This window comes from Oncorhynchus masou, chromosome 9 (genome assembly GCF_036934945.1).
Source record: "Oncorhynchus masou masou isolate Uvic2021 chromosome 9, UVic_Omas_1.1, whole genome shotgun sequence".
Lineage (NCBI taxonomy): Eukaryota > Metazoa > Chordata > Actinopteri > Salmoniformes > Salmonidae > Oncorhynchus > Oncorhynchus masou.
Genome location: NC_088220.1, coordinates 88,810,602 through 88,837,417, shown reverse-complemented (window position 1 = coordinate 88,837,417; position 26,816 = coordinate 88,810,602). Strand labels below are relative to the sequence as shown.

General features: G+C 49.4%; 1 protein-coding gene across 1 annotated transcript in view; it reads right to left on the bottom strand.

Annotated features, from left to right (window-relative positions):
- bcl9l (bcl9 like) overlaps positions 1 to 26,816 on the bottom strand; it is a 111,763-nt gene that overhangs the window by 25,037 nt on the left and 59,910 nt on the right. The window contains 2 exon segments of the mRNA XM_064975395.1: positions 14,435 to 14,560; positions 22,001 to 22,349. Coding sequence (XP_064831467.1) covers positions 14,435 to 14,560; positions 22,001 to 22,256 — 382 coding nt within the window. The 5' untranslated portion in view covers positions 22,257 to 22,349.

Here is a 26,816-nt window from a genome sequence, read left to right as displayed (position 1 = left end):
GGTCAATAATAGGGCATTATATAGGGTGAGTCCTGGTCAATAGTAGGGTGGGCCCTCGTCAATAGCTTTCCCTACCCTTAACCTTGTTCTGAACACCTCCAAAACAAAGGTCATGTGAATTGGTAAGAAGAATGACCCTCTTTCCACAGGTGTGATTACTACCTCTGAGGGTTTAGAGCTTGAGGTAGTCACCTCATACAAGTACTTGGGAGTATGGCTAGACGGTACACTGTCCTTCTCTCAGCACATATCAAAGCTGCAGGCTAAGGTTAAATCTAGACTTGGTTAAATCTAGACTTTAGTTTCCTCTATCGTAATCGCTCCTCTTCCACCCCAGCTGCCAAACTAACCCTGATTCTGATGACCATCCCACCCATACTAGATTACAGAGACACAATTTATAGATTGGCAGGTCAGGGTGCTCTCGAGCGGCTAGATGTTCTTTACCATTCGGCCATCAGATTTGCCACCAATGCCCTTATAGGACACATCACTGCACTCTGTACTCCTCTGTAAACTCCCCCTATCTGGGGCGGCAGGGTAGCCTAGTGGTTAGAGCGCTGGACTAGTAACCGAAAGATTGCAAGTTCAAATCCCATTCTGCCCCTGTTACTAGGACGTCATTGAAAATAAGAATTTATTCTTAACTGATTTGCCTAGTTCAATAAAGCTGTAAAAAAAATCTAGTCTCGTTAAATAAAGGTCAAATAAAAAAAATATCTACTGCAGCCCTCACCCTCCACATACAACACCCGTCACATTCTGTTAAAGATCCCCCAAGCACACACATCCCTAGTTCGCTGCAGCTAGCGACTGGAACGAGCTGCAACAAACACTCAATCTGGACAGGTGTAGTAGACCTTACAGTGAAATGCTGAATACAACAGGTGTAGTAGACCTTACAGTGAAATGCTGAATACAACAGGTGTAGTAGACCTCATAGTGAAATGCTGAATACAACAGGTGTAGTAGACCTTACAGTGAAATGCTGAATACAACAGGTGTAGACAGTGAAATGCTGAATACAACAGGTGTAGACAGTGAAATGCTGAATACAACAGGTGTAGTAGACCTCACAGTGAAATGCCGAATACAACAGGTGTAGTAGACCTCACAGTGAAATGCTGAATACAACAGGTGTAGTAGACCTCACAGTGAAATGCTGAATACAACAGGTGTAGTAGACCTGACAGTGAAATGCTGAATACAACAGGTGTAGTAGACCTCACAGTGAAATGCCGAATACAACAGGTGTAGTAGACCTTACAGTGAAATGCTGAATACAACAGGTGTAGTAGACCTCACAGTGAAATGCTGAATACAACAGGTGTAGGTAGACCTTACAGTGAAATGCTGAATACAACAGGTGTAGACAGTGAAATGCTGAATACAACAGGTGTAGACAGTGAAATGCTGAATACAACAGGTGTAGACAGTGAAAGTCCCTAACCAACAGTTTTAAAAAGAAATGGATAAAATAAAAAAATATAAAAGTAACAAGTAAATAAAGAGTCAATGTGGAGGCTATATACAGGGTGTTACGGTACAGAGTCAATGTGGAGGCTATATACAGGGTATTACGGTACAGAGTCAATGTGGAGGCTATATACAGGGTATTACGGTACAGAGTCAATGTGGAGGCTATATACAGGGTATTACGGTACAGAGTCAATGTGGAGGCTATACAGGGTATTACGGTACAGAGTCAATGTGGAGGCTATATACAGGGTATTAAGGTACAGAGTCAATGTGGAGGCTATATACAGGATATTACGGTACAGAGTCAATGTGGAGGCTATATACAGGGTATTACGGTACAGAGTCAATGTGGAGGCTATAAACAGGGTATTACGGTACAGAGTCAATGTGGAGGCTAAATACAGGGTATTACGGTACAGAGTCAATGTGGAGGCTATACAGGGTATTACGGTACAGAGTCAATGTGGAGGCTATATACAGGGTATTAAGGTACAGAGTCAATGTGGAGGCTATATACAGGATATTACGGTACAGAGTCAATGTGGAGGCTATATACAGGGTGTTACGGTACAGAGTCAATGTGGAGGCTATATACAGGGTATTACGGTACAGAGTCAATGTGGAGGCTATATACAGGGTATTACGGTACAGAGTCAATGTGGAGGCTATATACAGGGGGTACCGGTACAGAGTCAATGCGCAGGGGCACCGGTTAGTTCAGGTAGTATGTACATGTAGGTAGAGTTATTAAAGTGACTATGCATAGATGACAACAGAGAGTGGCAGCGGTGTGGAGAGGGGAGGTGAAATAGTCTGGGGAGCCATTTGTCTAGATGTTCAGGAGTCTTGTGTCTCGGGGGTAGAATCTGTTTAGAAGCCTTTTGGACCCAGACTTGGCACTCCGGTCCCGCTTGCCGTGCTGTAGCAGAGAGAACAGTCTATGACTAGGGTGGCTGGAGTCGGGCAATTTTTAGGGCCTGGATGGCAGGACGCTTGGCCCCAGTGATGTACTCGGTCGTTCACACTACTCTCTGTAGTGCCTTGCAGTCGGAAGCCGAGCAGTTGCCATACCAGGCAGTGATGCAACCAGTTGGTTAGTGATGTGGACACCAAGGAACCTGAAGCTCTCAACCTGCTCCACTACAGCCCCGTCGATGACAATGGGGGAGTGCTCAACCCTCTTTTTCCTGTAGCCCATAATCATCTCCTTTGTCTTGATCACATTGAGGGAGAGGTTGTTGTCCTGGCACCACCCGGCCTGGTCTCTGACCTCCCTATAGGCTGTCTCGTTGTTTTCGGTGATCAGGCCTACCACTGTTGTTGTCCTGGCACCACACGGACAGGTCTCTGACCTCCCTATAGGCTGTCTCGTTGTTTTCGGTGATCAGGCCTACCACTGTTGTGTCGTCTGGAAACTTAATGATGGTGTTGGAGTCGTGCCTGGCCGTGCTGTCATGAGTGAACAGGGAGTACAGGAGGGGACTGAGCACGCACCCCTGTGGAGCCCCCGTGTTGCGGATCAGCGTGGCGGATGTGGTGTTACCTACCCTCACCACTAACCACCTGGGGGGCGGCCCGTCAGGCAGTCCAGGATCCAGTTGCAGAGGGAGGTGTTTAGTCCCAGGGTCCTTAGCTTGGTGATGAGCTTTGAGTGCGCTATGGTGTTGAACGCTGAACTGTAGTCAATGAACAGCATTCTCACATAGGTGTTCCTTTTGTCCAGCTGGGAAAGGGCAGTGTGGTGTGCAATAGAGATTGCATCATCTGTGGATCTGTTTGTGCGGTATGGTAATTGGAGTGGGTCTAGGGTTTCTGGGATAATGGTGTTGATGTGAGCCATGACCAGCCTTTCAAAGTACTTCATGGCTACAGACGTGAGTGCTACGGTTCGGTAGACATTTAGGCAGGTTCTTGGTCACCTCCTTGACCTAGGCCCTTCTCCTCCCGATTTCTCAGTTTGGGTGGGCTGCCAGCTCTAGGAGGAGTCTAGGTTGTTCCAAACTCCAATCAAGTTGTAGAAACATCTCAAGGATGATCAATGGAAACAAGATGCACCTGAACTCAATTTCGAGTCTCATAGCAAAGGGTCTGAATACTTATGTAAATAAGGTATGTTTTTATTTTTTAATACATTTCCTAAAATTTCTTAAAACCTGTTTTTGCTTTGTCATTATTGGGGAAAAGGTCAAGGGGGTTGAATACTTTCTAAATTCACTGCATGGCTTAATCTAATGCTTACCCTAAAATAATGCACTGCATGGCTTAATCTAATGCTTACCCTAAAATAATGCACTGCATGGCTTAATCTAATGCTTACCCTAAAATAATGCACTGCATGGCTTAATCTAATGCTTACCCTAAAATAATGCACTGCATGGCTTAATCTAATGCTTACCCTAAAATAATGCACTGCATGGCTTAATCTAATGCTTACCCTAAAATAATGCACTGCATGGCTTAATCTAATGCTTACCCTAAAATAATGCACTGCATGGCTTAATCTAATGCTTACCCTAAAATAATGCACTGCATGGCTTAATCTAATGCTTACCCTAAAATAATGCACTGCATGGCTTAATCTAATGCTTACCCTAAAATAATGCACTGCATGGCTTTATCTAATGCTTAACCTAAAATAATGCACTGCATGGCTTAATCTAATGCTTACCCTAAAATAATGCACTGCATGGCTTAATCTAATGCTTACCCTAAAATAATGCACTGCATGGCTTAATCTAATGCTTACCCTAAAATAATGCACTGCATGGCTTAATCTAATGCTTACCCTAAAATAATGCACTGCATGGCGTAATCTAATGCTTACCCTAAAATAATGCACTGCATGGCTTAATCTAATGCTTACCCAAAAATAATGCACTGCATGGCTTAATCTAATGCTTACCCTAAAATAATGCACTGCATGGCTTAATCTAATGCTTACCCTAAAATAATGCACTGCATGGCTTAATCTAATGCTTACCCTAAAATAATGCACTGCATGGCTTAATCTAATGCTTACCCTAAACTAATGCACTTAAATCAACATTTGGCACACCATTGAGCACATTACACATCATTAAATATATCGACGCAAAAATGACAGACAGTAGCGTACAAATAGTTCAACTAAACTCAATTGAAATAAAATAAAATGGACTAAAATATCATTCCAATACATAGGTAAGTGTCGTCTGTAATGAATTTATAGTTGAATACAGTCATCTGGGTTTTCATTGGAGTGTCTTTATATCCTTCTCTTGTCACGGAATTAAAGATGTATTGTGTAAAGATGGCGCATTGTGTAAAGATGGCGCATTGTGTAAAGATGGCGCATTGTGTAAAGATGGCGCATTGTGTTAAGATGGAGCATTGTGTAAAGATGGCGTATTGTGTAAAGATGGCGTATTGTGTAAAGATGGCGCATTGTGTAAAGATGGCGCATTGTGTAAAGATGGCGTATTGTGTAAAGATGGCGCATTGTGTAAAGATGGCGCATTGTGTAAAGATGGCGCATTGTGTAAAGATGGCGTATTGTGTAAAGATGTGTTATGTAAAGAATTATGTATAATGCAACTTTGTATTTGTAGTCAGTGTCACATTCATTCTGAAGTTATTGGCGGTCACAGAAACACAGATAAAAGTCTTGATTTTGTGTTTAGTGGAGATCTTCGCGGAAGGAAAAAAAAAGCATCTAACGACATTGTAGGAAAGGCACACAACAAAGAAAATCTCACTTTTAAATGAACTGCTCCTTTAATTATAGGTGCCTCTGAGCTATAGAGATGTGTAGAGATCCCAATGTCTTTATATGGTGCTGCCCATGTAATACAGGCTTCCGTGCACTAGAGATCTCTATACAACTTCATGCTCTGAGATCACCTGCATCCTTACCTGCATTCTGTGTCTTTTAATTCGGTACCAAACAACTCTTCCATTATCACTGAAGGATTTATGCATTATCACTAAAATATTTATGCATTATCGCTGAACGATTTATACATTATCACTGAATGATTTATGCATTATAGCTGAATGATTTATTCATTATCACTGAGAGATTTATTCATTATCACTGAAAGATTTATTCATTATCACTGAAGGATTTATTCATTATCACTGAAGGATTTATGCATGATCACTAAAGGATTTATGCATTATCACTGAAATATTTTATGCATTATCGCCGAAAGATTTATGCATTATCACTAAAAGATTTCTTCATTATCACTGAAAGATGTATTCATTATCACTGAAGGATTTATGCATTATCACTGAAGGATTTATTTTTGTTTTGTTTTGTATATGAAGTTTGTATTCCCCACCTTTCCCAAAATGAATTAATAGATAAATAGATTAGATAGATTAGATAAATAGATGTTTAAAATGTGTTCACTACCCGTACAGTAGGTGGCAGCAATACACCAATAGGTGAGGTCTGTGTTACGTTCCCCAGCTTGTGTTGTAGTTTGTATGTTTGCATGTGTTTATTTCAGGAAATGGCTTCCTGAAATCCCTCAAGCAGCTGATTGGTCGACTCCATGGCTAATTGGAGAGCTGACCCCGCCCCCTCGTCAAGACACAGCTGTCTCCAGTTACACATTCATTCTGAAGCTATATAAAAGCCAGTGTTCTGTTCAGGAGGGTCATTGCTGGGAGGTCATTGCAGAGAGATTGAATGTGATAGAGAATCATTGCTGAGAGAGGAGGCTGATGGCTGTGGTCATTTACTATGTTAGTTGTTGGTAGCAGTTGGTATGTTCAGTGAGTTTGTTGCTCAGATAGAGCTTATTTGATGTCCTTTGTTTCTTAGTTTGTTTGAGAAATTATTTGTTCTCCTGTTTCATTTGTTCCCAGGGGGGAAGGCACCTAGGGAGTGCTTAGGCAAGAGGCACGCGGGCATACATATACCCGTAGTATATTCACTGTCTAGGCACACTAGGTAAGACCTGGGCGGACCACCCCCTGTATTTTGGTTAGAGCACCAGGTGGTGCTAAGTTAGATAGGTAGTGGGTAGGCAGGTAAGATAGGAGAGGGGGGGCTTTGAGATTTACTTTCTTTGCGTTGGTTCCGTCCAGCCCCTTTTCCCCATATTACCGTGTGAAGGAATAAAGTCCTTGTAAACGGTACCACATTCTGCCTGTTGTCATCCTTACTCACGCCTACAGTCCATAACGTTTTCACTTCACGGAGAGTTGAGTTGTAGCAGGGTGTTGCGTTCCCTCTTCATAGAGGCGTGCGTAACATCTGTCATGAACCTTAAAGAACTCTCCTGCACGTATCCTTTGACCTCTTGTTAGGTTTGCGTCACAGTATCCAATGTGAGTAAAACATGAAATATTGTTGACTTTCTATTTCATGTGTAGGGATTTTAAGATGAGCTGCTGTGTAATTAGCGGTAGAATGCTGAGTTGTTCCACGTGTGGAAATGTGTAGAGATTTTTTGCATGTGTATTGAAATGATCAGATGTTTCCATGTTTAGTGTGGATTCTTTATGACATACGCTAATGAAAATGGGTTTTGTTTTCTGTTTATTTCTTAGCAAGTTAATCATGTAACTATGATTGAGAGGAGAAAATAAAACAGGAACTCAACCTTTTTTAATTGAACCTTTAACGAGGCAAGTCAGTCCCAGCTTAGGAACAGTGGGCCTAGGAACAGTGGGCCTAGGAACAGTGGGCCTAGGAACAAATCAAATTTTATTTGTCACATACACATGGTTAGCAGATGTTAATGAGAGTATAGCGAAATGCTTGTGGGCCTAGGAACAGCGCTCTAACCACTAGGCTACCTGCTGGTTACTGGCCCAACACTAACCACTAGGCTAACTGCTGGTTACTGGTCTCTCTCCCTGTATCAGCCCAGTCGCTCTCCCTGTCCCTGTATCAGCCCAGTCTCTCTCCCTGTATCAGCCCAGTCTCTCTCCCTGTATCAGCCCAGTCTCTCTCCCTGTATCAGCCCAGTCTCTCTCCCTGTATCAGCCCAGTCTCTCTCCCTGTATCAGCCCAGTCTCTCTCCCTGTATCAGCCCAGTCTCTCTCCCTGTCCCTGTATCAGCCCAGTCGCTCTCCCTGTATCAGCCCAGTCTCTCTCCCTGTATCAGCCCAGTCTCTCTCCCTGTCCCTGTATCAGCCCAGTCTCTCTCCCTGTATCAGCCCAGTCGCTCTCCCTGTATCAGCCCAGTCTCTCTCCCTGTATCAGCCCAGTCTCTCTCCCTGTATCAGCCCAGTCTCTCTCCCTGTATCAGCCCAGTCTCTCTCCCTGTATCAGCCCAGTCTCTCTCCCTGTATCAGCCCAGTCTCTCTCCCTGTATCAGCCCAGTCTCTCTCCCTGTATCAGCCCAGTCTCTCTCCCTGTATCAGCCCAGTCTCTCTCCCTGTCCCTGTATCAGCCCAGTCTCTCTCCCTGTATCAGCCCAGTCTCTCTCCCTGTATCAGCCCAGTCTCTCTCCCTGTATCAGCCCAGTCTCTCTCCCTGTATCAGCCCAGTCTCTCTCCCTGTATCAGCCCAGTCTCTCTCCCTGTATCAGCCCAGTCTCTCTCCCTGTATCAGCCCAGTCTCTCTCCCTGTATCAGCCCAGTCTCTCTCCCTGTATCAGCCCAGTCTCTCTCCCTGTATCAGCCCAGTCTCTCTCCCTGTATCAGCCCAGTCAGCTCTCCCTGTATCAGCCCAGTCTCTCTCCATGTATCAGCCCAGTCTCTCTCCCTGTATCAGCCCAGTCTCTCTCCCTGTATCAGCCCAGTCTCTCTCCCTGTCCCTGTATCAGCCCAGTCTCTCTCCCTGTATCAGCCCAGTCTCTCTCCCTGTATCAGCCCAGTCTCTCTCCCTGTATCAGCCCAGTCTCTCTCCCTGTATCAGCCCAGTCTCTCTCCCTGTATCAGCCCAGTCTCTCTCCCTGTATCAGCCCAGTCTCTCTCCCTGTATCAGCCCAGTCTCTCTCCCTGTATCAGCCCAGTCTCTCTCCCTCCCTGTATCAGCCCAGTCTCTCTCCCTGTATCAGCCCAGTCTCTCTCCCTGTATCAGCCCAGTCTCTCTCCCTGTATCAGCCCAGTCTCTCTCCCTGTCTCAGCCCAGTCTCTCTCCCTGTATCAGCCCAGTCTCTCTCCCTGTATCAGCCCAGTCTCTCTCCCTGTATCAGCCCAGTCTCTCTCCCTGTATCAGCCCAGTCTCTCTCCCTGTATCAGCCCAGTCTCTCTCCCTGTCCCTGTATCAGCCCAGTCTCTCTCCCTGTATCAGCCCAGTCTCTCTCCATGTATCAGCCCAGTCTCTCTCCCTGTATCAGCCCAGTCTCTCTCCCTGTATCAGCCCAGTCTCTCTCCCTGTATCAGCCCAGTCTCTCTCCCTGTCCATGTATCAGCCCAGTCTCTCTCCCTGTATCAGCCCAGTCTCTCTCCCTGTATCAGCCCAGTCTCTCTCCCTGTATCAGCCCAGTCTCTCTCCCTGTCCATGTATCAGCCCAGTCTCTCTCCCTGTCCATGTATCAGCCCAGTCTCTCTCCCTGTCCATGTATCAGCCCAGCCCACCCCAATCACCGAAGCTGGAGACTCATATCTCCCTCACTAACTTTAGTCATCTGCTATCAGAGCAGCTTATAGATAATTATAATATATAATATATAATATAAATAATAACCTGTACGTCGCCCATCTGTAAATAGCCGTTCCAACCACCTCATCCCCATATTGTTATGTATTTTATATATATATTTATTTTATTATTTTTTGCTCCTTTGCACCCCAGTTTTTCTACTTGCACATTCATCTTCTGCACATCTATCACTCCAGTGTTAATGCTATATTGTAATTACCTCGCCACAATGGCCTATTTATTGCCTTTACCTCTTATCTTACCTCATTTGCACACACTGTATATATATTTCTCTATTGTGTTATTGACTGTTTGTTTATTCCATGTGTAACTCTGTTGTTGTATTTTTAATTTTATTTTTACCTTTATTTAACCAGGCAAGTCAGTAAAGAACAGTGGGTTAACTGCCTGTTCAGGGGCAGAACGACAGATTTTGTACCTTGTCAGCTCGGGGGTTTGAACTTGCAACCTTTAAGTTACTAGTCCAATGCTCTAACCACTAGGCTACCCTGTCGCCCCTTGTCACACTGCTTTGCTTTATCTTGGCCAGGTCGCAGTTGTAAATGAGAACTTGTCTTCAACTGGCCTACCTGGTTAAATAAAGGTGATCTGGGGTCTACCTGGTGAAATAAAGGTTATCTGGGGTCTACCTGGTCAAATAAAGGTGATCTGGGGTCTACCTGGTTAAATAAAGGTGATCTGGTCTACCTGGTTAAATAAAGGTGATCTGGTCTACCTGGTTAAATAAAGGTGATCTGGTCTACCTGGTTAAATGAAGGTGATCTGGTCTACCTGGTTAAATGAAGGTGATCTGGTCTACCTGGTTAAATAAAGGTGATCTGGTCTACCTGGTTAAATAAAGGTGATCTGGTCTACCTGGTTAAATAAAGGTGATCTGGTCTACCTGGTTAAATGAAGGTGATCTGGTCTACCTGGTTAAATGAAGGTGATCTGGTCTACCTGGTTAAATACAGGTGATCTGGTCTACCTGGTTAAATAAAGGTGATCTGGTCTACCTGGTTAAATGAAGGTGATCTGGTCTACCTGGTTAAATAAACGTGATCTGGTCTCCCTGGTTAAATAATTTTAAAAAAGTGCAAACTGACTTAAGAGATACTTAGCTGCTCTACCGAGTGGTCTGGGGCTGTCGTTTAATAATGAGTAACCTCATGAATGGTTTTGTGAAACAGCTCGGCGATGTAACAATGTTCCTACGAAGGTCCTAACGTTAAACATAGCCTTGAGACGCTTCTGACAAACTGTCTCTATTATAAAGGAGAGGCCTCGTCATCAACCTCTCCCCACACAGAGTGGATCAGTGAGTTCATAATGTTGTTGAAACACTAGATGGCGCAAAAACCCATGAAAAGCTACAACACTATGGTGCAACAGACTGATATTTGCCATTGGTACGGTAGAAAAACTGTCGATTTTGTGCCTAGGGGGGGTTCAGTAGGATATGGGCCTATGGGGGTTCAGTAGGATATGGGCCTATGGGGGGTTCAGTAGGGGTAGGGCCTATGGGGTTCAGTAGGATATGGGCCTATGGGGGTCTCAGTAGAGGTAGGGCCTATGGGGGTTCAGTAGGGGTAGGGCCTATGGGGGTTCAGTAGGATATGGGCCTATGGGGGTCTCAGTAGAGGTAGGGCCTATGGGGATCTCAGTAGAGGTAGGGCCTATGGGGGTTCAGTAGTTGTAAGGCCTATGGGGGTTCAGTAGGGGTAGGGCCTATGGGGGTTCAGTAGGGGTAGGGCCTATGGGGGTTCAGTAGGGGTAAGGCCTATGGGGGTTCAGTAGGCGTAGGGCCTATGGGGATTCAGTAGGAAAAGGCCTATGGGGGTTTAGTAGGGGTAAGGCCTATGGGGGTTCAGTAGAGGTAGGGCCTATGGGGGTTCAGTAGGGGTAGGGCCTATGGGGATTCAGTAGGGGTAAGGCCTATGGGGGTTCAGTAGGGGTAAGGCCTATGGGGGTTCAGTAGAGGTAGGGCCTATGGGGGTTCAGTAGGGGTAAGGCCTATGGGGGTTCAGTAGGGGTAGGGCCTATGGGGATTCAGTAGGGGTAAGGCCTATGGGGGTCTCAGTAGAGGTAGGGCCTATGGGGGTTCAGTAGGGGTAAGGCCTAGGGGGGGGGGTTCAGTAGGGGTAGGGCCTATGGGGGTTCAGTAGGGTCCAGGGGGGTTTCAGTAGGGTCCAGGGGGGTTCAGTAGGGGCCTAGGGGGCGATCAGTAGGGCCTATGGGGGTTCAGTAGGGTCCAGGGGGGTTTCAGTAGGGTCCAGGGTGGGGGGGTTCAGTAGGGGCCTAGGGGGGCGATCAGTAGGGCCTGGGGGGGTGTTTATGGACAGCAGTTCTGTCACAAAGACAGATTACTGGACGCCCATGAAGTCCATTAGTATGCTTAATCTGGGTCTACTCAGTGTCCCCTGAGGGGTGTAGTCTACTCACAGTGTCCCGTGAGGGGTGTAGTCTACTCACAGTGTCCCGTGAGGGGTGTAGTCAACTCACAGTGTCCCGTGAGGGGTGTAGTCTACTCACAGTGTCCCGTGAGGGGTGTAGTCTACTCACAGTGTCCCGTGAGGGGTGTAGTCTACTCACAGTGTCCCGTGAGGGGTGTAGACTACTCACAGTGTCCCGTGAGGGGTGTAGTCTACTCACAGTGTCCCGTGAGGGGTGTAGTCTACTCACAGTGTCCCGTGAGGGGTGTAGTCTACTCACGGTGTCCCGTGAGGGGTGTAGTCTACGCACAGTGTCCCGTGAGGGGTGTAGTCTACTCACAGTGTACCGTGAGGGGTGTAGTCTACTCACAGTGTCCCGTGAGGGTGTAGTCTACTCACAGTGTCCCGTGAGGGGTGTAGTCTACTCACGGTGTCCCGTGAGGGGTGTAGTCTACGCACAGTGTCCCGTGAGGGGTGTAGTCTACTCACAGTGTCCCGTGAGGGGTGTAGTCTACTCACGGTGTCCCGTGAGGGGTGTAGTCTACTCACGGTGTCCCGTGAGGGGTGTAGTCTACTCACAGTGTCCCGTGAGGGTGTAGTCTACTCACGGTGTCCCGTGAGGGGTGTAGTCTACTCACAGTGTCCCGTGAGGGGTGTAGACTACTCACAGTGTCCCGTGAGGGTGTAGTCTACTCACAGTGTCCCGTGAGGGGTGTAGTCTACTCACAGTGTCCCGTGAGGGGTGTAGTCTACTCACAGTGTCCCGTGAGGGGTGTAGACTACTCACAGTGTCCCGTGAGGGGGTGTAGTCTACTCACAGTGTCCCGTGAGGGGTGTAGTCTACTCACAGTGTCCCGTGAGGGGTGTAGACTACTCACAGTGTCCCGTGAGGGGTGTAGTCTACTCACAGTGTCCCATGAGGGGTGTAGTCTACTCACGGTGTCCCGTGAGGGGTGTAGTCTACTCACGGTGTCCCGTGAGGGTGTAGTCTACGCACAGTGTCCCGTGAGGGGGTGTAGTCTACTCACAGTGTACCGTGAGGGGTGTAGTCTACTCACAGTGTCCCGTGAGGGTTGTAGTCTACTCACAGTGTCCCGTGAGGGGTGTAGTCTACTCACGGTGTCCCGTGAGGGGTGTAGTCTACGCACAGTGTCCCGTGAGGGGTGTAGTCTACTCACAGTGTCCCGTGAGGGGTGTAGTCTACTCACGGTGTCCCGTGAGGGTGTAGTCTACTCACGGTGTCCCGTGAGGGTGTAGTCTACTCACGGTGTCCCGTGAGGGGTGTAGTCTACTCACAGTGTCCCGTGAGGGGTGTAGTCTACTCACAGTGTCCCGTGAGGGGTGTAGACTACTCACAGTGTCCCGTGAGGGGTGTAGTCTACTCACAGTGTCCCGTGAGGGTGTAGTCTACGCACAGTGTCCCGTGAGGGGTGTAGTCTACTCACAGTGTCCCGTGAGGGGTGTAGTCTACTCACAGTGTCCCGTGAGGGGTGTAGTCTACTCACAGTGTCCCGTGAGGGGTGTAGTCTACTCACAGTGTCCCGTGAGGGGTGTAGACTACTCACAGTGTCCCGTGAGGGGTGTAGTCTACTCACAGTGTCCCGTGAGGGGTGTAGTCTACTCACAGTGTCCCGTGAGGGGTGTAGTCTACTCACGGTGTCCCGTGAGGGGTGTAGTCTACGCACAGTGTCCCGTGAGGGGTGTAGTCTACTCACAGTGTACCGTGAGGGTGTAGTCTACTCACAGTGTCCCGTGAGGGTGTAGTCTACTCACAGTGTCCCGTGAGGGGTGTAGTCTACTCACAGTGTCCCGTGAGGGGTGTAGTCTACTCACGGTGTCCCGTGAGGGGTGTAGTCTACGCACAGTGTCCCGTGAGGGGTGTAGTCTACTCACAGTGTCCCGTGAGGGGTGTAGTCTACTCACGGTGTCCCGTGAGGGGTGTAGTCTACTCACGGTGTCCCGTAAGGGTGTAGTCTACTCACAGTGTCCCGTGAGGGGTGTAGTCTACTCACAGTGTCCCGTGAGGGGTGTAGACTACTCACAGTGTCCCGTGAGGGGTGTAGTCTACTCACAGTGTCCCGTGAGGGGTGTAGTCTACTCACAGTGTCCCGTGAGGGGTGTAGTCTACTCACAGTGTCCCGTGGGGGTGTAGTCTATTCACAGTGTCCCGTGAGGGTGTAGTCTACTCACAGTGTCCCGTGAGGGGTGTAGTCTACGCACAGTGTCCCGTGAGGGTGTAGTCTACTCACAGTGTCCCGTGAGGGGTGTAGTCTACTCACGGTGTCCCGTGAGGGTGTAGTCTACTCACGGTGTCCCGTGAGGGGTGTAGTCTACTCACAGTGTCCCGTGAGGGGTGTAGTCTACTCACAGTGTCCCGTGAGGGGTGTAGTCTACTCACAGTGTCCCGTGAGGGGTGTAGTCTACTCACAGTGTCCCGTGAGGGGTGTAGTCTACGCACAGTGTCACGTGAGGGGTGTAGTCTACGCACAGTGTCCCGTGGGGGGTGTAGTCTACTCACAGTGTCCCGTGGGGGGTGTAGTCTACTCACGGTGTCCCGTGAGGGGTGTAGTCTACTCACAGTGTCCCGTGAGGGGTGTAGTCTACTCACAGTGTCCCGTGAGGGGTGTAGTCTACTCACAGTGTCCCGTGAGGGGTGTAGTCTACTCACAGTGTCCCGTGAGGGGTGTAGTCTACTCACAGTGTCCCGTGAGGGGTGTAGTCTACTCACAGTGTCCCGTGAGGGGTGTAGTCTACTCACAGTGTCCCGTGAGGGGTGTAGTCTACTCACGGTGTCCCGTGAGGGGTGTAGTCTACTCACGGTGTCCCGTGAGGGGTGTAGTCTACTCACGGTGTCCCGTGAGGGGTGTAGTCTACTCACGGTGTCCCGTGAGGGGTGTAGTCTACTCACGGTGTCCCGTGAGGGGTGTAGTCTACTCACGGTGTGTAGCAGGGTGTGGCTTGTCCTCCTCCTCTTCAGTGTCGGGGCCAGAGCACCACTCATCTCCACTGTAAGGCTGTTTCTTCTCCAACACACACCGCCGTTTACTGCGCATCACTCCTTCTACTGGGAGGGGACAACACACACACACACACACACACACACATTTTGGATGTGTAACTATAGTATAATAGGCCATAATGCTTAATTATTACACAGCATCCATCATGAGGAGACAGGTGAGAGTGAGTGAGTGAGTGAGTGAGTGAGTGAGTGAGTGAGTGAGTGAGTGAGTGAGTGAGTGAGTGAGTGAGAGATGTCCTGGCCTCATATTATCAGATAACGTTGGGAGACAGTGTGTTAGTGAGAGAAAGGGGAGACTGCAATGTCTGTCCTCACTTTGACTAGTGTACACAATCTCCCGCTATGGCCTCAAACTAGTGTACACCATCTCCCGCTATGGCCTCAAACTAGTGTACACCATCTCCCGCTATGGCCTCAAACTAGTGTACACAATCTCCCGCTATGGCCTCAAACTAGTGTACACCATCTCCCGCTATGACCTCAAACTAGTGTACACCATCTCCCGCTATGGCCTCAAACTAGTGTACACCATCTCCCGCTATGGCCTCAAACTAGTGTACACCATCTCCCGCTATGGCCTCAAACTAGTGTACACCATCTCCCGCTATGGCCTCAAACTAGTGTACACCATCCCCCGCTATGGCCTCAAACTAGTGTACACAATCTCCCGCTATGGTCTCAAACTAGTGTACACAATCTCCCGCTATGGTCTCAAAACTAGTGTACACCATCTCCCGCTATGACCTCAAACTAGTGTACTCAATATCCCGCTATGGTCTCAAACTAGTGTACACAATCTCCCGCTATGACCTCAAACTAGTGTACACCATCTCCCGCTATGGTCTCAAACTAGTGTACACCATCTCCCGCTATGACCTCAAACTAGTGTACACCATCTCCCGCTATGGTCTCAAACTAGTGTACACCATCTCCCGCTATGGCCTCAAACTAGTGTACACCATCTCCCGCTATGACCTCAAACTAGTGTACACCATCTCCCGCTATGGCCTCAAACTAGTGTACACCATCTCCCGCTATGGCCTCACACTAGTGTACACCATCTCCCGCTATGGCCTCAAACTAGTGTACACCATCTCCCGCTATGGCCTCAAACTAGTGTACACCATCTCCCGCTATGGCCTCAAACTAGTGTACACCATCTCCCGCTATGGCCTCAAACTAGTGTACACCATCTCCCGCTATGGCCTCAAACTAGTGTACACCATCTCCCGCTATGACCTCAAACTAGTGTACACCATCTCCCGCTATGACCTCAAACTAGTGTACACCATCTCCCGCTATGACCTCAAACTAGTGTACACCATCTCCCGCTATGGCCTCAAACTAGTGTACACCATCCCCCGCTATGGCCTCAAACTAGTGTACACCATCTCCCGCTATGGCCTCAAACTAGTGTACACCATCTCCCGCTATGGCCTCAAACTAGTGTACACCATCCCCCGCTATGGCCTCAAACTAGTGTACACCATCTCCCGCTATGGCCTCAAACTAGTGTACACCATCTCCCGCTATGGCCTCAAACTAGTGTACACCATCTCCCGCTATGGTCTCAAACTAGTGTACACCATCTCCTGCTATGGCTGTGTCCTCCAAGTATTGTACACACTATCGAGTGCAATGGATGTGTCCTCATGTCTTCACTCAGAGACTCAGCCTGGCCCGTCCAGCAGCAGGGACTCAGCCTGGCCCGTCCAGCAGCAGGGACTCAGCCTGGCCCGTCCAGCAGCAGGGACTCAGCCTGGCCCGTCCAGCAGCAGGGACTCAGCCTGGCCCGTCCAGCAGCAGGGACTCAGTCCAGCAGCAGGGACTCAGCCTGGCCCGTCCAGCAGCAGGGACTCAGCCTGGCCCGTCCAGCAGCAGGGACTCAGCCTGGCCCGTCCAGCAGCAGGGACTCAGCCTGGCCCGTCCAGCAGCAGGGACTCAGCCTGGCCCGCCTAGCAGCAGGGACTCAGTCCAGCAGCAGGGACTCAGCCTGGCCCGTCCAGCAGCAGGGACTCAGCCTGGCCCGTCCAGCAGCAGGGACTCAGTCCAGCAGCAGGGACTCAGCCTGGACTATGCATTCACTTTTGCTCCCAGCAGACAGTCATTGGTTTACGTAAACGGTCAGGTGGCAGTGTGTGTGTGTGTTAGCTGGTTTACTTTCTCTTTAATCATTGGCCCTCTTCAGGTGTGAGTTGAGGAGGGGAGAGGAGGGGGGTAGATGAGTGGGGAGGACGAGAGGAGGGGGGGAGGGGAGATGACTTGCATTTCATTTGAATGTGTTTCTGTTTATTTAGCTAGAGGGAAATTAGATCAGAGAAAGAACCGGAAGTTTCCCTTCAAAGGACCCGCCCAATCATTCTCACTCTCTCTCTGTCTGGGTGGTGGACCATTCTTCATAGGGAAAACTGTTGAGCGTGAAAAACCCAGCAGCGTTACAGTTCTTGACTCAAACCAGTGCGCCTGGCATCTACCTTCACACCCCCTTCAACGGCACTTCAATATTTTGTCTTGCCCGTTCACCCTCTGAATGGGACACCATCCATGTCTCAACTGTCGTAAACCTCTAAAATCCTTATTGAACCCCGTCTCCTCCTTCATCTACACTCAGCTGCTATAAACCATCCCTCAGCTGCTCTGTCCACCTCACCTATCTCTATAAACCATCCCTCAGCTGCTCTGTCCACCTCACCCATCTCTATAAACCGTCCCTCAGCTGCTCTGTCCACCTCACCTATCTCTATAAACCATCCCTCAGCTGCTCAGTCCACCTCACCTATCTCTATAAACCATCCCTCAGCTGCTCTGTCCACCTCACCCATCTCTATAAACCGTCCCTCAGCTGCTCTGTCCACCTCACCTATCTCTATAAACCATCCCTCAGCTGCTCTGTCCACCTCACCCATCTCTATAAACCATCCCTCAGCTGCTCAGTGCACCTCACCTATCTCTATAAACCATCCCTCAGCTGCTCTGTCCACCTCACCTATCTCTATAAACCATCCCTCAGCTGCTCTGTCCACCTCACCTATCTCTATAAACCGTCCCTCAGCTGCTCTGTCCACCTCACCTATCTCTATAAACCATCCCTCAGCTGCTCTGTCCACCTCACCTATCTCTATAAACCATCCCTCAGCTGCTCAGTCCACCTCACCTATCTCTATAAACCATCCCTCAGCTGCTCTGTCCACCTCACCTATCTCTATAAACCATCCCTCAGCTGCTCTGTCCACCTCACCTATCTCTATAAACCATCCCTCAGCTGCTCTCAGTCCACCTCACCTATCTCTATAAACCATCCCTCAGCTGCTCTGTCCACCTCACCTATCTCTATAAACCATCCCTCAGCTGCTCAGTCCACCTCACCGATCTCTATAAACCATCCCTCAGCTGCTCTGTCCACCTCACCTATCTCTATAAACCATCCCTCAGCTGCTCTGTCCACCTCACCCATCTCTATAAACCATCCCTCAGCTGCTCTGTCCACCTCACCCATCTCTATAAACCATCCCTCAGCTGCTCAGTGCACCTCACCTATCTCTATAAACCATCCCTCAGCTGCTCTGTCCACCTCACCTATCTCTATAAACCATCCCTCAGCTGCTCTGTCCACCTCACCTATCTCTATAAACCGTCCCTCAGCTGCTCTGTCCACCTCACCTATCTCTATAAACCATCCCTCAGCTGTTCTGTCCACCTCACCTATCTCTATAAACCATCCCTCAGCTGCTCAGTCCACCTCACCTATCTCTATAAACCATCCCTCAGCTGCTCTGTCCACCTCACCTATCTCTATAAACCATCCCTCAGCTGCTCTCAGTGCACCTCACCTATCTCTATAAACCATCCCTCAGCTGCTCAGTCCACCTCACCCATCTCTATAAACCATCCCTCAGCTGCTCTGTCCACCTCACCTATCTCTATAAACCATCCCTCAGCTGCTCTGTCCACCTCACCTATCTCTATAAACCATCCCTCAGCTGCTCTCAGTGCACCTCACCTATCTCTATAAACCGTCTCTCAGCTGCTCTGTCCACCTCACCTATCTCTATAAACCATCCCTCAGCTGCTCTGTCCACCTCACCTATCTCTATAAACCGTCCCTCAGCTGCTCAGTCCACCTCACCTATCTCTATAAACCGTCCCTCAGCTGCTCAGTCCACCTCACCTATCTCTATAAACCATCCCTCAGCTGCTCTGTCCACCTCACCCATCTCTATAAACCATCCCTCAGCTGCTCAGTCCACCTCACCTATCTCTATAAACCATCCCTCAGCTGCTCTGTCCACCTCACCCATCTCTATAAACCATCCCTCAGCTGCTCTGTCCACCTCACCTATCTCTATAAACCATCCCTCAGCTGCTCTGTCCACCTCACCTATCTCTATAAACCATCCCTCAGCTGCTCTGTCCACCTCACCTATCTCTATAAACCATCCCTCAGCTGCTCTGTCCACCTCACCTATCTCTATAAACCATCCCTCAGCTGCTCTGTCCACCTCACCTATCTCTATAAACCATCCCTCAGCTGCTCTGTCCACCTCACCTATCTCTATAAACCGTCCCTCAGCTGCTCTGTCCACCTCACCCATCTCTATAAACCATCCCTCAGCTGCTCTGTCCACCTCACCTATCTCTATAAACCATCCCTCAGCTGCTCAGTGCACCTCACCTATCTCTATAAACCATCCCTCAGCTGCTCTGTCCACCTCACCTATCTCTATAAACCATCCCTCAGCTGCTCTGTCCACCTCACCCATCTCTATAAACCATCCCTCAGCTGCTCTGTCCACCTCACCTATCTCTATAAACCGTCCCTCAGCTGCTCTGTCCACCTCACCTATCTCTATAAACCATCCCTCAGCTGCTCTGTCCACCTCACCTATCTCTATAAACCATCCCTCAGCTGCTCTGTCCACCTCACCTATCTCTATAAACCGTCCCTCAGCTGCTCTGTCCACCTCACCTATCTCTATAAACCATCCCTCAGCTGCTCTGTCCACCTCACCCATCTCTATAAACCATCCCTCAGCTGCTCTGTCCACCTCACCTATCTCTATAAACCGTCCCTCAGCTGCTCTGTCCACCTCACCTATCTCTATAAACCATCCCTCAGCTGCTCAGTGCACCTCACCTATCTCTATAAACCATCCCTCAGCTGCTCTGTCCACCTCACCTATCTCTATAAACCATCCCTCAGCTGCTCTGTCCATCTCACCTATCTCTATAAACCACCCCTCAGCTGCTCAGTGCACCTCACCTATCTCTATAAACCATCCCTCAGCTGCTCTGTCCACCTCACCTATCTCTATAAACCATCCCTCAGCTGCTCAGTGCACCTCACCTATCTCTATAAACCGTCCCTCAGCTGCTCAGTCCACCTCACCTATCTCTATAAACCATCCCTCAGCTGCTCTGTCCACCTCACCTATCTCTATAAACCATCCCTCAGCTGCTCTGTCCACCTCACCTATCTCTATAAACCATCCCTCATTCTGCACCAAACTTCAGTTATTTTTTTATGTAACCACACCCCTCCTCTCTCAGTATATCAAGGAACCTTGCATTGTGTGTGTGTGTGACGGGAAGCCCAGATGACTCAGTGTCACAAATTCATATTACTGCCTGTCAATCTCCCCCAAATCAGCAGACACACACACACACACACACACACACACACACACGCGCACTAAATAATAATAGACAGGCAAACAAATGCAAATAGTCACAGCATGGACAAAGACATGCAAATCCACAACCAGTTCGAGCCTTGCTGCTAAAAGACAGATGACAGGCCCCTAGACCACTGTTCTGGAAACAGTTTACTGCTAGTAAAGACAGATGACAGCCCTACAGAGACCACTGTTCTGGAAACAGTTTACTGCTAGTAAAGACAGATGACAGGCCCTACAGAGACCACTGTTCTGGAAACAGTTTACTGCTAGTAAAGACAGATGACAGCCCTACAGAGACCACTGTTCTGGAAACAGTTTACTGCTAGTAAAGACAGATGACAGGCCCTACAGAGACCACTGTTCTGGAAACAGTTTACTGCTAGTAAAGACAGATGACAGCCCTACAGAGACCACTGTTCTGGAAACAGTTTACTGCTAGTAAAGACAGATGACAGCCCTACAGAGACCACTGTTCTGGAAACAGTTTACTGCTAGTAAAGACAGATGACAGGCCCTACAGAGACCACTGTTCTGGAAACAGTTTACTGCTAGTAAAGACAGATGACAGCCCTACAGAGACCACTGTTCTGGAAACAGTTTACTGCTAGTAAAGACAGATGACAGCCCTACAGAGACCACTGTTCTGGAAACAGTTTACTGCTAGTAAAGACAGATGACAGGCCCTACAGAGACCACTGTTCTGGAAACAGTTTACTGCTAGTAAAGACAGATGACAGGCCCTACAGAGACCACTGTTCTGGAAACAGTTTACTGCTAGTAAAGACAGATGACAGCCCTACAGAGACCACTGTTCTGGAAACAGTTTACTGCTAGTAAAGACAGATGACAGCCCTACAGAGTCCACTGTTCTGGAAACAGTTTACTGCTAGTAAAGACAGATGACAGCCCTACAGAGACCACTGTTCTGGAAACAGTTTACTGCTAGTAAAGACAGATGACAGCCCTACAGAGACCACTGTTCTGGAAACAGTTTACTGCTAGTAAAGACAGATGACAGGCCCTACAGAGACCACTGTTCTGGAAACAGTTTACTGCTAGTAAAGACAGATGACAGCCCTACAGAGACCACTGTTCTGGAAACAGTTTACTGCTAGTAAAGACAGATGACAGGCCCTACAGAGACCACTGTTCTGGAAACAGTTTACTGCTAGTAAAGACAGATGACAGCCCTACAGAGACCACTGTTCTGGAAACAGTTTACTGCTAGTAAAGACAGATGACAGGCCCTACAGAGACCACTGTTCTGGAAACAGTTTACTGCTAGTAAAGACAGATGACAGCCCTACAGAGACCACTGTTCTGGAAACAGTTTACTGCTAGTAAAGACAGATGACAGCCCTACAGAGACCACTGTTCTGGAAACAGTTTACTGCTAGTAAAGACAGATGACAGGCCCTACAGAGACCACTGTTCTGGAAACAGTTTACTGCTAGTAAAGACAGATGACAGGCCCTACAGAGACCACTGTTCTGTTAGACTTCCTGTGTCTCTCTCTGGTCAAATCTGCACCAGAAATACCAGATTACCTACACCACCCACAGCAGGAAACGTGTGCATGTGTTTCGTGTGGGATGTGTGTGCGATTTTGTGTGTGTGTGTGTGTATGTGTATGTGTGTGTGTGTGTGCACTATATAACTTGTTTTCCCCTCACACTGAAATGCCCTGACCTTTCTGTCAGGCGTCAGAATTTCCTCTGCCTTCCGATGGCCTACAGCTGCAATGTGACATTAGTATGTGTGTGTGTGTGTGTGTGTGTGTGTGTGTGTGTGCGTGGTAATACCCTACCTTTGGCGTCAGGCTCCTGCACAGGGGTGATAGTGTCTCTCTGTTCCCCAGAGTCCATGGATACACTTCTCTCTCTCTTCGTCTTCATCATCCCCCCAACGCCACTCACCGATTGGCTGACAGCCTTCAGGCCAGGGTTGCCCGCCCCCAGGCCTTTATTGGCCCCCTCCTGCTGCTGGGTCACATTGGAGAGCTGGGATTGGCTGTCGCTGCTCACTTGCTTGCCATGATTGGTCAGCTTATTGTCGGGGTGCATTTGAACGGCTGGGGTGGGTCTGGGGTAGGAGTACAGACGATGTGGTGTCCGTCCGTCTGTTTGAGGAAGTCACACTGATGCTTGTCTACACAGCTGGTGAGACGGAGAAGAAAACAGGCTCAGAAACTAACAGGCTCGGGAACTAACAGGCTCAGAAACTAACAGGCTCGGGAACTAACAGGCTCGGGAACTAACAGGCTCGGGAACTAACAGGCTCGGGAACTAACAGGCTCAGAAACTAACAGGCTCGGGAACTAACAGGCTCGGGAACTAACAGACTCGGGAACTAACAGGCTCGGGAACTAACAGGCTCAGAAACTAACAGGCTCGGGAACTAACAGGCTCGGGAACTAACAGGCTCGGGAACTAACAGGCTCGGGAACTAACAGGCTCAGAAACTAACAGGCTCGGGAACTAACAGGCTCGGGAACTAACAGGCTCGGGAACTAACAGGCTCGGGAACTAACAGGCTCGGGAACTAACAGGCTCGGGAACTAACAGGCTCGGGAACTAACAGGCTCGGGAACTAACAGGCTCGGGAACTAACAGGCTCAGAAACTAACAGGCTCGGGAACTAACAGGCTCGGGAACTAACAGGCTCAGAAACTAACAGGCTCGGGAACTAACAGGCTCGGGAACTAACAGGCTCGGGAACTAACAGGCTCGGGAACTAACAGGCTCGGGAACTAACAGACTCGGGAACTAACAGGCTCGGGAACTAACAGGCTCGGGAACTAACAGGCTCGGGAACTAACAGGCTCGGGAACTAACAGGCTCGGGAACTAACAGGCTCAGAAACTAACAGGCTCGGAACTAACAGACTCAGAAACTAACAGGCTCGGGAACTAACAGGCTCGGGAACTAACAGGCTCGGGAACTAACAGACTCAGAAACTAACAGGCTCGGGAACTAACAGGCTCGGGAACTAACAGGCTCGGGAACTAACAGGCTCGGGAACTAACAGGCTCGGGAACTAACAGGCTCGGGAACTGACAGGCTCGGGAACTAACAGACTCGGGAACTGACAGGCTCGGGAACTAACAGACTCGGGAACTAACAGGCTCGGGAACTAACAGGCTCGGGAACTAACAGACTCGGGAACTAACAGGCTCGGGAACTAACAGGCTCGGGAACCAACAGGCTCGGGAACTAACAGGCTCGGGAACTAACAGGCTCAGAAACTAACAGGCTCGGGAACTAACAGGCTCGGGAACTAACAGGCTCGGGAACTAACAGGCTCGGGAACTAACAGGCTCGGGAACTAACAGGCTCAGAAACTAACAGGCTCGGGAACTAACAGGCTCAGAAACTAACAGGCTCGGGAACTAACAGGCTCGGGAACTAACAGGCTCGGGAACTAACAGGCTCAGAAACTAACAGGCTCAGAAACTAACAGGCTCGGGAACTAACAGACTCAGAAACTAACAGGCTCGGGAACTAACAGGCTCGGGAACTAACAGGCTCGGGAACTAACAGGCTCGGGAACTAACAGGCTCGGGAACTAACAGGCTCAGAAACTAACAGGCTCGGGAACTAACAGGCTCAGAACTAACAGGCTCGGAACTAACAGGCTCGGGAACTAACAGGCTCGGGAACTAACAGGCTCAGGAACTAACAGGCTCGGGAACTAACAGGCTCGGGAACTAACAGGCTCGGGAACTAACAGGCTCGGGAACTAACAGGCTCAGAAACTAACAGGCTCGGGAACTAACAGACTCAGAAACTAACAGGCTCGGGAACTAACAGGCTCGGGAACTAACAGGCTCAGAAACTAACAGGCTCGGGAACTAACAGGCTCGGGAACTAACAGGCTCAGAAACTAACAGGCTCAGAAACTAACAGGCTCAGAAACTAACAGGCTCAGAAACTAACAGGCTCGGGAACTAACAGGCTCGGGAACTAACAGGCTCGGGAACTAACAGACTCAGAAACTAACAGGCTCAGAAACTAACAGGCTCAGAAACTAACAGGCTCGGGAACTAACAGGCTCGGGAACTAACAGGCTCGGGAACTAACAGGCTCGGGAACTAACAGGCTCGGGAACTAACAGGCTCGGGAACTAACAGGCTCGGAACTAACAGACTCGGAAACTAACAGGCTCGGGAACTAACAGGCTCGGGAACTAACAGGCTCGGGAACTAACAGGCTCGGGAACTAACAGGCTCGGGAACTAACAGGCTCGGGAACTAACAGGCTCGGGAACTAACAGGCTCGGGAACTAACAGGCTCGGGAACTAACAGGCTCGGGAACTAACAATCTCGGGAACTAACAGGCTCGGGAACTAACAGGCTCGGGAACTAACAGACTCGGGAACTAACAGACTCGGGAACTAACAGGCTCGGGAACTAACAGGCTCGGGAACTAACAGGCTCGGGAACTAACAGGCTCGGGAACTAACAGGCTCAGAAACTAACAGGCTCGGGAACTAACAGGCTCGGGAACTAACAGGCTCGGGAACTAACAGGCTCGGGAACTAACAGGCTCGGGAACTAACAGGCTCGGGAACTAACAGGCTCGGGAACTAACAGGCTCGGGAACTAACAGACTCAGAAACTAACAGGCTCAGAAACTAACAGGCTCAGAAACTAACAGGCTCGGGAACTAACAGGCTCAGAAACTAACAGGCTCGGGAACTAACAGACTCAGAAACTAACAGGCTCGGGAACTAACAGGCTCGGGAACTAACAGGCTCGGGAACTAACAGGCTCAGAAACTAACAGGCTCGGGAACTAACAGGCTCAGAAACTAACAGGCTCGGGAACTAACAGGCTCGGGAACTAACAGGCTCGGGAACTAACAGGCTCGGGAACTAACAGACTCAGAAACTAACAGGCTCAGAAACTAACAGGCTCGGGAACTAACAGACTCAGAAACTAACAGGCTCAGAAACTAACAGGCTCGGGAACTAACAGGCTCAGAAACTAACAGGCTCGGGAACTAACAGGCTCAGAAACTAACAGGCTCGGGAACTAACAGGCTCAGAAACTAACAGGCTCGGGAACTAACAGGCTCGGGAACTAACAGGCTCAGAAACTAACAGGCTCAGAAACTAACAGGCTCGGGAACTAACAGGCTCGGGAACTAACAGGCTCGGGAACTAACAGGCTCGGGAACTAAAAGGCTCAGAAACTAACAGGCTCAGAAACTAACAGGCTCGGAACTAACAGGCTCGGGAACTAACAGGCTCGGGAACTAACAGGCTCGGGAACTAACAGGCTCGGGAACTAACAGGCTCGGGAACTAACAGGCTCGGGAACTAACAGGCTCGGGAACTAACAGGCTCGGGAACTAACAGGCTCGGGAACTAACAGGCTCGGGAACTAACAGGCTCGGGAACTAACAGGCTCGGGAACTAACAGGCTCAGGAACTAACAGGCTCGGGAACTAACAGGCTCGGGAACCAACAGGCTCGGGAACTAACAGGCTCAGAAACTAACAGGCTCGGGAACCAACAGGCTCGGGAACTAACAGGCTCAGAAACCAACAGGCTCGGGAACTAACAGGCTCAGAAACTAACAGGCTCGGGAACCGACAGGCTCGGGAACCAACAGGCTCGGGAACTAACAGGCTCGGGAACTAACAGGCTCGGGAACTAACAGGCTCGGGAACTAACAGGCTCGGAAACTAACAGGCTCGGGAACCAACAGGCTCGGGAACTGACAGGCTCGGGAACTGACAGGCTCGGGAACCGACAGGCTCGGGAACTAACAGGCTCGGGAACTAACAGGCTCAGAAACTAACAGACTCAGAAACTAACAGGCTCAGAAACTAACAGGCTCAGGAACTAACAGGCTCGGAAACTAACAGGCTCGGGAACTAACAGGCTCAGAAACTAACAGACTCAGAAACTAACAGGCTCAGAAACTAACAGGCTCAGGAACTAACAGGCTCGGAAACTAACAGGCTCGGGAACTAACAGGCTCGGGAACTAACAGGCTCGGGAACTAACAGGCTCGGGAACTAACAGGCTCGGGAACTAACAGGCTCGGGAACTAACAGGCTCGGGAACTAACAGGCTCGGGAACTAACAGGCTCGGGAACTAACAGGCTCGGGAACTAACAGGCTCGGGAACTAGCAGGCTCGGGAACTAACAGGCTCGGGAACTAACAGGCTCGGGAACTAACAGACTCGGGAACTAACAGGCTCGGGAACTAACAGGCTCGGGAACTAACAGGCTCGGGAACTAACAGGCTCGGGAACTAGCAGGCTCGGGAACTAACAGGCTCGGGAACTAACAGGCTCGGGAACTAACAGACTCGGGAACTAACAGGCTCGGGAACTAACAGGCTCGGGAACTAACAGGCTCGGGAACTAACAGACTCAGAAACTAACAGGCTCGGGAACTAACAGGCTCGGGAACTAACAGGCTCGGGAACTAACAGGCTCGGGAACTAACAGGCTCAGAAACTAACAGGCTCAGGAACTAACAGGCTCGGAAACTAACAGGCTCGGGAACTAACAGGCTCGGGAACTAACAGGCTCGGGAACTAACAGGCTCGGGAACTAACAGGCTCAGAAACTAACAGGCTCAGAAACTAACAGGCTCGGGAACTAACAG